The sequence below is a fragment of the Ochotona princeps genome, chromosome 24 (assembly GCF_030435755.1).
Source record: "Ochotona princeps isolate mOchPri1 chromosome 24, mOchPri1.hap1, whole genome shotgun sequence".
NCBI classification, from domain to species: domain Eukaryota; kingdom Metazoa; phylum Chordata; class Mammalia; order Lagomorpha; family Ochotonidae; genus Ochotona; species Ochotona princeps.
Genome location: NC_080855.1, coordinates 27,953,230 through 27,967,106, shown reverse-complemented (window position 1 = coordinate 27,967,106; position 13,877 = coordinate 27,953,230). Strand labels below are relative to the sequence as shown.

At 60.1% G+C, this 13,877-nt stretch overlaps 1 protein-coding gene across 1 annotated transcript; it reads left to right on the top strand.

Annotated features, from left to right (window-relative positions):
• The first annotated feature begins 405 nt into the window (after nt 1–405).
• On the top strand, nt 406–13,654 carry STX1A (syntaxin 1A). The gene is made up of 10 exons (XM_004587002.3): nt 406–466; nt 6,837–6,914; nt 7,152–7,251; nt 9,211–9,285; nt 9,681–9,754; nt 9,877–9,985; nt 10,455–10,528; nt 11,107–11,244; nt 13,196–13,306; nt 13,463–13,654. The coding sequence occupies exons 1-10, from the start codon at nt 437–439 to the stop codon at nt 13,538–13,540; spliced, it is 867 nt and encodes a 288-aa protein (XP_004587059.1). The 5' UTR covers nt 406–436; the 3' UTR covers nt 13,541–13,654.
• The last annotated feature ends 223 nt before the right edge of the window (nt 13,655–13,877 follow it).

The window sequence follows — 13,877 nt, the reverse complement described above, 5'->3', positions numbered from 1 at the left end:
GGTTGGGGATTGGGCACACGGGCAGCTGCGTGCTGCTCTGGGAAGCGCCAGCTGAGAGGTAGGGCACGGGTGGGTGGTCTCCAGGTAAAGCCAGAGGCCAGGATCACAGGCTGGAACGGCAGGGCTCAGCGTCTGGGGGGAGGGGTGTTCCATGCCAAGTGCTCGCTGGGGTAGGAGGGGGACCCCGCCTGGGGGATGCTGAGTGGACAGCAGGGCGGGAAGTGATGGGGTTGGGCTCTGGACCAGGATCGCGCATCCAGGACCTGGCTGCCCCACCTCCCGGGCGGCGAGGCGGGGCTGAGGGGCGGGACTGGGACCGGGCCGGGGTCCCGGGAGCCGGGGCGGGGCCGGGTCGGGCGCTGCGCAGCCGCGGGGCGGCCGCCGCGCATGCGGGGCTCGCCGGGCTGCAGCCGGTGCAGCCGCCACTCCCGGGAGCATGAAGGACCGAACCCAGGAGCTCCGCACGGTGAGTGCGGCCCCGGGGCTGCTGTCTGCCCGCCTCCCGCGGCCCCCTGCGGCATCCCCCGCCAAAGCCCACCCGGACCAGGGGAGAGAGGGGGCCGGGGATCCTGACTCCACTGCCCCCTTACATACACACTCACTCCGGGTCCTGCCCCCTTGGAACCCATTTCGGGGAGGTCTCCGGCTCACGGGTGCTGGCGAAAGGAACCCGGGGATCTTGGATAAACTTTGCGGCGTCCCCTTGCTGGGAGAGGGGAATCAGAAGGTTATTGGAGTGGCAGGACCGAAGCCTGACCTCTCCCTGTCCATGCTGCCCCTGTCACCCCACCCCCACCCCCTCCATCCCCTCCATCCCCAGTGACCGCCGACGCACTGGGCTGGCGCGCTGCGGAAACCCTCCCCGGGGCGCCGCCCCGCCTCCATCACCTGTGGCTCCCCTCTCACCTGTGGCTCTTCATCCCGCTCCCACTCTCTGCCCGCTTCCCCTCCTCCCCTTCCCCAGCCCCCACCCACCCACCTCCCCCCGTCCACCTGCCGAGCTTCTGGCCAGCCACGGGTTAGCCTTTTCAGACCCTCCCAAGGTTCCCCTGGGGTGTGGCTCTTGGTGCGGGGTTCAGTGTGTGTGTGTGTTTGTGTACTGGGGGACTAGCGGAACACAGAAAAGCTCTGGTAACTCCCCACCATCCTCAGGCTAGCCGAGACTCCTGAGTCCTTTGCTATGGAGAGTTTTCTTTTGGGTTTGGGGTCCCTGAGTGTGGACCTGAGTCTCCCCGGTATTGTACCAGGCTTGTCTCCTGGGCAGCCTGGAGCGGTTGCTTCCATGTCTTCTCTTCCCTCTGCCTGCATCCCCCACCTGCCTCGCCTTCAGACCTGTGTTTGTCATGGCTGGCCAAGTGCCCAGCCCCAGGGGCAAAACCTGTGGGGTTTCAGAGGAAGGCTGCCAGGGGTCCCTTCCGCAGTATGTGGTCTCGCTGGTCCTTGCACTGACCCTCAGCTTCTTGTGCCTCCAGTCAGTGGGGGTAGGAGCTTTGGTGGCAAGGGATGACTGTGTGGGGTGCAGCTCTACCCTTGTTTGGGTGCCTGGTTGGCGCAGGGAGGCCGGGGGAACCAGCTGATCCGACTCTGGCTTATTCTTAGCTGGAGAGGGACCCTGGGGCCTGCCGGCTGGATATTGGGGGTATAGGGAAGGTCAGAGTCAGGTACAGCTGAGACTGGAGGAAATCCTAAGAGAGCTTGAGTCATGAGGAGCATGGACCCAGATGTTGTCTGGGGTGTGACTGTCCCCAACACGCACACACGCACACATGCACACACACCCCTGCCTGGATGGTGGTCCTGTTGGGGGGGCAGCAAGCTTGGCTTCACTGCAGGGACTGGGATCCCTGAGGGACAGCTCTCCAGAAAGGTCCCTCTGGGAGGATGCTGATCGCCCCAAGGTTTTCCTGGACACAGGAAACTACAAGTCCAGCCTTTCCTGGCAAGCTTGAACTCTGGGCAACCTTGAATTCTGGGCATTTGGGTGTTTTGTTGTTGTTGTTGTTGTTTTAGCTCAGAAATGCAGAGGGGCGCTGGCTAGGCTGGACAGAGGTAGGGCCGTCCATACCACCACCACAAACCCCCCCCCCCCACCGCCTTAGCTCACCCTCCCTCCCTCTGTCTTCCTCCTCCTCTCTCCTTCTCGCTAACCCAACACCGCCACCACATTTGGAAGACTCCAGTGCAGGGAGCTTATTTATAAAAGTCACACTTAAGGAAGAAGCTGGCGTGCTTCCTGGGTGCTCTGCAGGCCGGGCTGGGCCCCTCCAGCCACCCGCAGCCCCCGCGTCTCATGGGCAGATCCTCCCAACTTCCCTGCCCCCCATCATTCTGCAGATGGAGAGAAGGGAGTCACAGGCAAAGGAGCAGAAACGCCACCCTCAGGGGTAGAGGGTTCAGGCAGGGTCACACAGTTCCCTGGGGACTTTGTGGGGGTGGGATGTCCCCAGACAGCCTCCTCCCTCTGATTTTCTTTCTGGAGCCTTCCTGGCGCTGACCCACCCCCTTCTGGGGCCCATAGCTGTGTTCATCTATGAGCAGCTGGGCCCAGCCATGAGTTGCCTCCAGCCTGACCCTGGAGGACTTCCTGGAGGAAGTCAACTTGGGAAGAGTCCCAAGAAGGAAGAGTTACCAAATAGGGGAGTGGGGTGATAGGAAAGGAAAGCACAGCCTTAAGATAGCCCCAAGCAAGCAAGGAGAAAGCTGCCTCGCTGGAGGTCTCTAATGCCCACCACCTTACTCTGCATTCCCTGGAGGGCCAGGGCAGGGCTGGAAGGGGAAGCCCAGGTCCCCCCACCCCACCCCACCTACTGACGCCACCTGTCATTGCTGGGAAGGAACTGGTAGTTTAGAAGGCAGCACCTGATGGATGGGGGCACCATCAACCTGGACCCCTCAGTTTCCCCATCTGGAAAATGGAGCCAGCGTTGACCTGGCTGAGAACATTGTAGCAGATACAGGACGGGGCCTTCCCATTGCTCCTGCCCCTCGTGATGACTTGGGGCGATGACTTTTGTGGTTTTTTTTTTTTTTTTAAATGTTTGTTTATTTTTATTGGAAAGTCAGATTCACAGAGGGGAGGAGAGACAGAGAAAAAGATCTTCCATCCACTGGTTTACTCCATAAGCAGCCGTAACAGCTAGGGCTGAGCTGAGCCAAAGCCAAGAGCCAGGAACTTCCTCAGGATCTCCCATGTGGGTACAGGGTCCCAAGGCCCTGGGCCATCCTCGACTGCTTTCCCAGGGCACAAGCAGGGAGCTGGATGGGAAGTGGAGCAGTAGGGACAAGAACCAATGTCCATGTGGGATGCTGGTTCTCGCAGGTGGAGGAATAGCCAGTTGAACCATTGCACTGGCCCCACTGGGCACCTTTTCATCTTGGTGCAGAGGGGCCAGGGACATCTCTGCTCCTAGCTTGCAGGTCAGAAAAGGCCAGGAGCTTATCTGAGGTCACCAGAGCAGGCAGGTGCCCCTCCTCTGAGTCCCCTGGAAACCCAGCAGAGGGGTGAGGCCCGGGGCAGCCTGTGCTGGGCAGGGAGCTCCCAGCCCTGGAGGGTGCGTGGGTGGGATGAAAGCCCAGCACACCCCCCCCATCAGCTCTGCCCTGCTCTGGCCCCAGTGATATTGACTTTGATTAGTCATTAAAAGGAGGAAGGGGAAAAAAAAATCACCCTGGTGGCAGACAACAGGCACTCCACAGCTCTGGGTACAAATCAACCCAGCCAGCCAGCCAAGGCTGGGCTGCCACCGTGGGCCATGGCCGGCACTGGGCCATGGCCTGGCAGCTGCCCCGCCCCCTCCCCCCAGCCCGTGCCCCTCAGAGGAGACATCAGACGCTGGCTCCATTGCAGGCAGCTGTCCTGCCTACCTCTGAAGGGAGAAATGGCCACAGGAAGTGGGAGTTGGGGGTAACTAGTGGAGAGTTCTCCTTCCTGGTACAATGCAGTGTCCCTGCCTTGCTGGCTTATAGCCCAGTTGTCCAGGCTGGAGGAAAGGCAGCCAGAAAGAGGAGAAACTAAGCCAGCATAAAGCACCGGTTGGGATTTAAAAGAAATAATAATAATAAAAAAACAACCTTGGGGTGGGCTGTGGTGTCAGGAATTGTTACCCCCTGGGGACACCGATATCCGATATACGAGGGTCAGATTCAAGTCCCAAGTACTCTGCTTCCAAAATTTTCCTAATGTGTTTTGGGCTCACTTTTTTGTTTGTTTTCATTGCTTAGATTCCTTTATATATTTAAAAGACAGAGTTAGAGAGGACATCTTCCGTCTGTTGGTTCGCTCCTGAAATAGCTACAGCAACCAGAACTGGGCTGGTCCAAAAGCCAGGAGCTTTTTCTTCTGGGTCCCCCATGTGCATGCCAGGGCTCCAAGCATTCAGGCCACCTTCTTGTTACTCCAGGCCTATTAGCAGGGAGCTGGATTGGAAATGGAGCCTCCAGGACTTGAATTCACACCCAAATGGGATGTGAGCCACGGTTGATTTTTTTTTCAACCCTAAAGTGGATGGCGGTTGGGTATGAGTAGGGAGGGAAGAGTGAGGTCCAGGGCATGCCAAACTGGGGAGGCCACACTCGGGAATAAGGGTTCCCCACAGATGTGGAGGTGCATCTGTCCCAAAGAAAGCTGGGTCTGTGAGCTTGCACCTGTCCTGGGCTACAGCCACCTGCTCCACACAGATTCCTCCAGAGCGCTCAGCTCCTCCCCAGGCCCCTTCCTGGGGTGGGGACCGCAGTGGGGGTCCCTAATGCTGCTACAAACACCTGATTGCCCACGCCATTCCCCAGCAGGGCCTTGGCCAGCCTGGCACCAAGCAGCGTAAGTCTGGGTTGGGAGTCAGAGATGAGGGCTGTGTGACGCGCTACAATCTTCCCGTCTCGTTCACCGTCCAGTGAGAACTGAATGGAGGGCTGTGCTCATCCAGAAGAAGTTTCTAGAAGGATGCCCCCACGTTGGCTGGGATGTGATTTGAGGGTGCAGAAGCACTCAAGCTAGGAGCCCACACAATCTCACAGACAGAAATGCGTGGCTAGGCAAAGCTTTCCCTTAAGTGCCAGACCCAACGGTGGTGGGGTAGGCTGGGCTGCGTTGTCGCTTCTAGGAGCTCTCTGGTTGTATGAATGGAGGTAGACCGTGCAGAAAGAGGGAGGGAGTGGGTCCGGCCACAATTGGCTGCAGAGTCTGCTTGAGCCCTGGGGATGCAGGCGTAGGTGGAGGCTTGAGCTGGGTGCACCTAGGCAGTTAAGGGCCAAGGAAACCTTAACTTCTCAAGGTATAGCTGCAGCCACCTGCTAGGGACAGGGCCTGGCCTAGGACCAGGCCCCAAGGATCTTACCAGGAAACCAATGAGTTGCCCATCACTAGGAGTGTGCAAGCTGAGACAGGCGACAGAAACCAGGGGAACTTGACAGGTGCCTGTGGATAATGGGCAGATCAGCCTCCTGGGCTCCCGGTGGGTGGTATTAACTACAAGGGTCCTGCTGGGGTCTGCTGTTCCTTGGGGCAGTAGGAAGGAGTGGGAGGGTTTGGTGGGACCAGCCACTTTAGGACCCAACTCCAGGTTGGAGACATTTCTGCATCTGGCCCCAGCCTCGATCCCAGGATTGTCCATCGCCAGGAGGGCTGACCATGACTCTCTGGACTTTCTTTCCTGGAAAATTCTCCTCCCCGTCTTGCCTTTTCTGGGCACTGGGAGACGCGTCACAACCTGGCAGATGGCCCAGGATAAAGAACTGGGGTCCCTCCTGCCTCAATTTCCCTGGGCTGTGCCCCTGTGACTCAGCCTCCAGGGCTGGCAAACAATGCAAATGGTTCCTCCTTAGATTTTCTGTTTATGGTGGGCTTGGGGAGAGGGGCTGGCATTAGGCAGCTGCAGGCACTGATGGGTTTATTTTTCACTGGTGGGGGTGGAGGTATGATCTCTTAATGAGAGGAGCCGCCCCCTCCCACGCGTGCAGGGCCCACTGTGTTGGGGTGAGGCCCCCCTTCTGTGCTCTAGCCCTTTATAGAAACTGCCTGGCCTCCCTCCATCCTTGCAGCCCGCAGCCCTGTCCCCATTTCCTAGAGAACAGCTTTTCTGGCCGCCCACCGCACCCCCCAACTCTTGCCAGCCTCAGTGGGCTAACCCAGGAGCCAGGTGGTGTCCCTGAAAAATGAGATGTGACCAAAGCCTAAAGCCCAGAGCCAGGAAATGGTCCTAGCCTAGGCAGAGGGCTGGCCCCAGACAGATCAAGGTATAGGGTGGGGCCTCAGCTGCAACTAAAGGCAGGTGGCATCAGTACTGGGCACTGCTGCCCATAGGCAGAAGGATTGGATCCCCTGTGGAGACTGATGAAGGAGAGAGTGGAGCCCTGAGAGGCCAGGTGGGCAAGGCTGGCACCCGGCAGAGGCCTCCACCCACCCACCCACCCACCCACCGTACCCCTGCCGGCACACAGCATCTCCCAGATCTGATTAGGGCACATTGGGCTGGCCTGGGGGAGGAGGACGGTGCAGGATGCAGGATCTGTCCCAGAAAGGGAGCTGGGGTCACAAGCACCATCTTCATGAAGATGGATGGGCCAGGAGGGGATGCGCATGGCAGGTGGGGACTGCTTTAGTTAACCCACAAGGAGCTAGATGGGGGAGGCTGACCCCTGGCCTCGCTGCTTAGGCTAGGTCCCCCCAGAACCCTCTGGTTTCCCTATGGCCGGGAGCGGTGGGCACAACCTGCCCTCCGAGTCCTCTTAGAGGCCAAGGGGCTGCTCCCTGCATGCCTGGGGTAGGCATCTCCAGATGCATGGTGCGGGGGCCCAAGGGTGCGGCCATCAGCTACTCATGGGTGTCCAACCCCATGCAGGCCAAGGACAGCGATGATGATGATGATGTCACCGTCACCGTGGACCGAGACCGCTTCATGGATGAGTTCTTCGAGCAGGTGGGGGCTGGTGGACATGGGGTGGACAGCTCCCATCCCTGAGCCAGGGTGGGGGCTCTTGCACCTGCACCTGCCGGTACCCCCATCTAGAGCTCCAGGCTAGAAGGGCCACTGGGGGCAGCCACTCCTCTCCCACCCAGACTGCTGCTGGTCGGGACCCGAGCTCAAACAGCCACTTCCCTGGGTCTCCTCCTAACCGCCCCCACTCCCCACTCCCGGTTCCGCTTCGGTCCCCAGGTGGAGGAGATCCGGGGCTTCATTGACAAGATTGCAGAGAACGTGGAGGAGGTGAAGCGGAAACACAGCACCATCCTGGCCTCCCCCAACCCCGATGAGAGTGAGTTCACAAGGCCAAGTTGTCGGCTGCAGCCATGGGGGGGGGGTGCTCCTAGGATACCCAGAACCAGGGGTTGGGAGGAAACAGGGGTCCATGACCAGCCTCTCCAGCCATACCCAGGTCTCCCCAGCCAAGACTTGGGTCGACAGTAGGGCGCTGGGGGTGGGGATGGGGGTCAGGCCTTCCCAGGTGCACCTGCTTTCTTCCAGCAGCCACCCTGGGCTTTCTGGCAAGGAGGGAGGGAGGGAAAGGAGGGAGCCAACTCTAGTCCAGGTTCCACCCCTTCCCCTGCCTCCCTGAGAGCACGTGGCAGCTCCTAGGAGACAAGCGCTGTGGGAGGGCTGGCCGGCCCTGGCGGCCTTGGCTCCCTGCCATTCTGTCCCCCCCAGAGCCAGGCATTCTCCAGGCTCCAGGAAGCCACCTGTGCCCCTGGGGCACTGGGAGCCTGTTTCTGTCCGGATGCCACACGATGTCCCCAGATGGGTCCCCAACGAGCTGACTGTCACGTCCCTGGGCTGCCCTGGCCTGCTGCAATCCCCTCATTGGGCGCCTGCACCTGCTGCTGTACCTGCTTGTCCCTTGGTGCTGTGCCCTTCCTCCCCCGGAGTCCAAAGGGACAAGGCGTGGCCTTGTGGCTGTCCTCGAACCCACCAGTCCCCAACCCCTGGTCCAGAATAAACCTCTGCCAGGCCCAGGCAGCCCTGAAGCCCAGAGCACAGTCGTGGGAGGGTGCACATGGGTCAGGTGGGAGCCAGAAAATGCTGGGGAAAGGAGCGATCCCACAGCAGGGGTGCACCTGTCTCCAGATTTGCCTGGAAGCTGCACATGACACGTGTGTAGTCCATGTGTATCTGGGTCACTCTTGGCTGAAGGTCCACTTGTGATTGCGGGGTGGGGACAGAGCTGCCCAGGCCTCTCCCTTTGGAAGGGCGCCCCAACCTCCAATGCCACCTGCTGCTGCTGCATCTCACAGGCCATGAGTCTGTGCCTGTAAACCAGGCCATCTCAACCTGTGGGTTGGGACTCAGCGCTCTACAGGGGGCAAGGGGGCCTCTCCAAGGAAGGCAGAAATGGAAGGAGAGATGGCCAGAGTGGGTTGGAGGGGGTCGGCTTTCCTGGGCCCAGATTGGCTCTGTCCCCCTCTGGGGGCCGCCATCCGGCTGGGCTATTTTAGGGACTGAGCAAAAGAAGCTGAGACGTCAGAGCAGCTGGCACCCAAGTTTCTCCTTTGTTCGTGCGATCGAGGAGCCCTCCGCACACACGCCTACTCACCACCATCCCTTCCCGAAAGCCTGCTAGAGACCCCAGCCAGCCGCAGGCTCTGGAGCTGCCCAAATGAGGCTTGGGTGTGACCAAGAGCACCCCAGGGCAAGCTAGGTACCTACTGTGGCCTGGGCTGCATCTCTCTCTTGGAGACCCAGCTACCCATCACCTCTTGTGTCTCCCGACCCTCTTTCTCCATCAGCTCCCACCCGCTAGGGGCCTCCTGCCAGGACTGGGCAGTTTCTGGAACTGTGAGCCACCCCCCATCCCTTGTGGTACCATGACCCCTGGGAATGTGTGGTGGAGGGAGGCTGGCATCTCACTGCCATGCCCCTCTCCCTTCCTCCTACTTCACTTTCCTGGGCTCCCAGGTAAGGCCAGGTGAGCCCAACATCCCCACCTTGGGCACAGGCAAGCATCGAGTAAATGTTCCCCAGTGCCAACTTGAGCATCGCCAGCTGCTCCCCAATTATTTCTGTCTTAAATTTAGACCCATCTGTTATCTCCCAGGCGGTGCGCAGAACCGGCAAGTCGAGCAGGCTGCGGCTGGTGTGGCCCTGGCCAAGAATGGGGGGCGGGAGAAGTGGGGGGATACAGGCAGGTACACCTTAGCCAGGAGAGAAGGTGTCCCAGAATTCTGTGCAGCAGAGCTGGAATGGCAACCGAGGGTCTAACTCTCCACTCCCTTCTCCCCAGAGACGAAGGAAGAGCTGGAGGAGCTGATGTCGGACATAAAGAAGACGGCCAACAAAGTCCGCTCCAAGCTCAAGGGTGAGTGAGGCTCCAGGCTGTGGCTTACCAGCCTGCTTCCCCCAGCTGTCTGGGGTTTCTGCCCCTGGTGCCAGGCAGGGAGTGGGGAGGATCTGGGGCCCCTTTTTGTACCCATTTGCTCAACTGTCTGTCTTTCTGGCAAGGCCCAGCTGGGGACAGGGACCCAGGTGTTTGCAGCTCAGTGGAGCCACAACCCCCCGGATCCTGGCCACCGGACTGTGGCCCTCCTATCTGCTATAAAGGTGGTGGGGACATGCCATAGGTGTTGTGTCCCACACATACAGCTGGGGGTGTGTCAAAGTGCTGCCCAGGTCCCTTGTCCACCATGCACGGCTCACACAGACCCCGCCCCCTGGGGAGGAGCCAGCTGTGACTCAGGGACAATCCTTCCCCAGGCATTGAGCAGAGCATCGAGCAGGAGGAAGGCCTGAACCGCTCCTCGGCTGACCTGAGGATCCGGAAGACACAGGTGGTGGCGGCGGGGACACTGGGGCAGACAGACTCTCTGCCCCTGCTTCTCCCCAGGGCCTTGGGGGTGCCCATGGAGCCTGACCCCTGAACCCCATACCCCCATCTTGGACCCCCCCCCAGCACTCCACACTGTCCCGGAAGTTCGTGGAGGTCATGTCTGAGTACAACGCCACGCAGTCGGATTACCGCGAGCGCTGCAAGGGCCGCATCCAGAGGCAGCTGGAGATCAGTGAGTGGGAGGGCGGGACGAGACAAGGGCGGGGCCGAGTTTGGGGCGTGGTCAGGATGAGGGGCGGGGCCCGATGGACCGGGTCTCAAAATGGACGGAATTGAGCCTCAGAGGAACCTGGGGGCCCTGGATACAGGGGCGGGGCCGAGGCTGAGGGACGTGGTCCTTGTATGGGGGCCAGGATACAGGGGCGGGGCCTAGTCTTAGGGAGTGTATTCCTGGGCGTGGTCAGTATGCAGGGCGGGGTGACTCGGGGGCGTGGCCTTAGGGGTGGGACCAAGCATGAGGGGCGGGGCCCGGTGGACTAGGCCTGAAAAGGGACGAATTGAGCCTAAGAGGAGGAACCAGGTCAGGAGCGGGGCGGTGGCTGAGGGGCGTGGTCCTGGGCGGGGCAAGGGCTTAGGGGCGGGGCCGAGGCTGCTGCTGAGCTCCCCAGCCTAGCAGCTTAGTCCTGTTGACCCCCACGCAGCCGGCCGGACCACAACCAGCGAGGAGCTGGAGGACATGCTGGAGAGCGGGAACCCCGCCATCTTTGCGTCTGGGGTGAGTGTGGCCCCTCCTACTTCCCTGGGCTGCCCTGTACTTTGGTCCTTTGCCTAGTGCATATGCACCAAGCACAGGGCCTGGGTATTTGGACAGAGACGGAAGGAAAACAAATTGGCTAAAAGAGGAAGCTAAATGCCAGGGAAAGGCCTCAGGGGGAGGGGGAGGGGGAGATGGAGAGGAGCAGGCTGTGGTCCCGTAAACATGAGTGGGACCCCGTTCTAGATGCTGGGCAGGCAGGGCTGCTTCCCGGGATGAGGAGCAGGGTTGGGGTATGAGCTTCCCAGGATAGGGAGAGACATTGTCAGCTGGAGTCCTGGGCCCATGCATGGTCAGAACCTTGGGGCAGGGACTGCAGCATCAGCTCCCCTGTGACAGGTAGGAAACCAGGTGACATCTTGGGGATTGGAACAGGATGCTCTGGTCCTCACTTCCGAAGCAGCTCTGTCCACACCAGCTACCGGCTGCCTTTGCCTCTTTTCCACTTTGGCCTGGTGTCCATGCCCTCCCCTTCCTCTCAGTAAGTAGGTCTCAGGATCCAGCTCCCTGTTGCCACACCCACCCTCCCCATCCCTTAGATCATCATGGACTCCAGCATCTCCAAGCAGGCTCTGAGTGAGATAGAGACGCGGCACAGTGAGATCATCAAGTTGGAGAACAGCATCCGCGAGCTGCATGACATGTTCATGGACATGGCCATGCTCGTGGAGAGCCAGGTGGGTGCCTGGGACCCTCCCCACCTCACTCCAGACAGCCATCAGCCCACAGCAGCCCGCCGGGGGAGGGCTGCTCTAAACCCCCTCCCCTTTCTGCCCAACACGCTGCCCTACCTGGGAGGGACAAGGAGGCCTCAGGTAACCAGCTGCTCATTGTTGGGACTGCCTGCAGAGCACTGCCAGTCCTCCCTCCACCACCCAGATAACCTGCTGTTCTGCATGGCTCTGCATGGCCCCACCTACCCACTTAAATGCTTCTCGTCCCAGCTGCTCACCGCTAGGGGCCGCATGGTAGCATGGGGGAAAGAGCCAGTGGGCTGTGCTGCGGTGGTGCTGGCTGCTTGGGAAGCCTTAGAAAGCTGCACCTGCCGCTCAGGGTTCAATGCGTCCAAGAACCACCAGGCGCCACCTCCCCCACCTTCTCCCAGGCCTGGATGGGTTGAGATGAAGGACAAGTTTGAAGGCAATGCTGACACCATGGCTCTGGGCAAGCACACTTGGTGTGGCACTGCAACAGACTGACCTCGGTGGATGGGGTCAGGGAAAAGACATTGGAGCTGACACATGGGGGCAGAAGGAGGAGCTGTACCCCAGGCAGGGTGACCAGCCACACTGCGCTGCTAAGAGCTCGGTCTTACCTAGGAAACAGAGGGGATGTGCAAGGCTGGATCCCCAGGGCCCTCAGAGCTAAGATGAAATGGGAGACCAGGATCTAGCCAGCACTGGTGGGAACACATGAAGTTTTATACTTTTTAAGGATGTTTATTTATCTAACTTAAAAGTCAGATTTGCGAGGAGAGAGATCTTCTGTCCACTGGCCACAATAGGCAGGGCAGGGCTAGGCCAAAACCAGGAGCCAGGAGCTTCTTTCAGATTCTCCCCGCACCCCCCCCATCCTCCAATGGGTACAGGGGCCCAAGGATTTAATCCATCTTGCACTGCTTTCCCAGACCATTAGCAGAGAGCTGGATCAGAAGTGGAACAGCTGGGACTCGAACCAGTTACCCCATATGGGGGCGGGGGGGGGAAGGATGCCAGCACTACAAGTGGAGGATTAGCTCATGCCACTGCACCTGCTCCTCTGAGAGGCAGAAAGAAGCAACACTGAAGAACTTCCATCTTCTGCTTCACTCCCCAAGTGCCTGTCAAGGTCATGCTCGTGGGTGGCAGTCAGGCAGTCCCTTGAGTCATCACCACTGCCCCCAGGGTGGGCACAAAGGGCAGGAAGCTGGAGTCTGGAGCTGGGCATAGAATCCACGCCTGGAGAGGCAGGATTCCTGGACCAAACATCCACCCTTAGATTGGAGGGTGTTAAGGCAATGGGAGTGACATGAGCTTAGTTAGGAAATCGGGAGCCCAGGAGGAAGCTACTCCCACCAACCTGGTGAGAGACAGACCAGGGTGACATGGAGCCAGCCTTGGGAGATGGAGGCAGCTACCCCTCTGTTGGTGTGACTGGGAAGGGAGCGTTAGAGTTAGGTGGGCCTCTGGGGGCAGCAGGGGGCCAGACTGTTGGGCTCTAGCGCTCGGGGTGGGAAGACCCCTGGTCAGCAAGAGCTAGCTGGGGCCACTGTGCCTGAGTGGCATGGAGAAGGGGTGGTCACTTGGTGAGCTATTGCCAGGGCGGGCTGACCGCAGCTCACCCACTTCTGCCCCGACCTCCCCTGCCTGTTACCACCCTGCTGCAGATAGCACTGGCCCCGGGATCAGGTGCCCTGGCTGAGCATCCTCCGCATGATCTCCAACCCCTTGGCTGAAATTGCATGGTCCTGGGAATCCCCAAGATGTCTGCTCTCTAGGGTCCAGGAAGGTACTAATGAGAAGCCACTCCTCACCCTCCTTGTATCCGTTCCCTCTCCCTCCTTTTCACTCTAGCTTCAGCCTCATTCCGAGTCCCAGGAGGAGGAGGAGGAGGAAGCCCCCTGGAGCTCCTCTACCCTGGGCCCTACAGGGTGAGATGATTGACAGAATCGAGTACAACGTGGAACATTCAGTGGATTACGTGGAGAGAGCTGTGTCCGACACCAAGAAGGCCGTGAAGTACCAGAGCAAGGCGCGCCGGGTCAGTAGTCCCCCGCCCTCCATGCCCCCTGCTGCAGTGCACCTGCTGGGTTCCAGGCCTTCCCTGCCTGCCAGGCCTCCCCAGCCGCCCCTGGCCAGCCCCAGCCAGCCCTGGCCTGACGTGGCTGCCACCCCTGCCCCTCTGGGTCCCCTGCAGAAGAAGATCATGATCATCATATGCTGCGTGATCCTGGGCATCGTCATCGCTTCCACCTTTGGGGGTATCTTCGGGTAGAAGCTGTTGCACCTGCCGCTCTGCTGTTCCGGATGGCCCATTCTGCCGCCACCACCACCACTGCCAAGGAGGCCCCCCTCCCCCGCCCTCCGACCTTCTGGCTCAGAGCTTCCTCCCTCTGCCATGGGAACTCTCTGTCCTCCCCGCCCCACCCCGCCCTGAGCCGTGTCGTGTGCATGAACTTGTGACAGTGCGTGTCTGTTCAGGGGAGGCAGAGGGGAGCCAGGGCTATGGCTGGGCCAGCACATCAGGTGGCTTGTTGGGAGGCCTAACCCAGGTCTTGAGACCACCCTGATGAGACAGGGCTACCTACCCTTCCTCGGGCCTGGGGTCTGCC

What these genes read in the sequence shown, in the direction of transcription:
- STX1A (XM_004587002.3), top strand. Translation starts at nt 437, where the DNA reads ATGAAGGACCGAACCCAGGAGCTCCGCACG. An exon ending in AGTCCGCTCCAAGCTCAAGG is followed by an intron (nt 9,286 to 9,680) that starts GTGAGTGAGGCT and finishes ATCCTTCCCCAG; the next exon opens with GCATTGAGCAGAGCATCGAG. An exon ending in ACCAGAGCAAGGCGCGCCGG is followed by an intron (nt 13,307 to 13,462) that starts GTCAGTAGTCCC and finishes GGTCCCCTGCAG; the next exon opens with AAGAAGATCATGATCATCAT.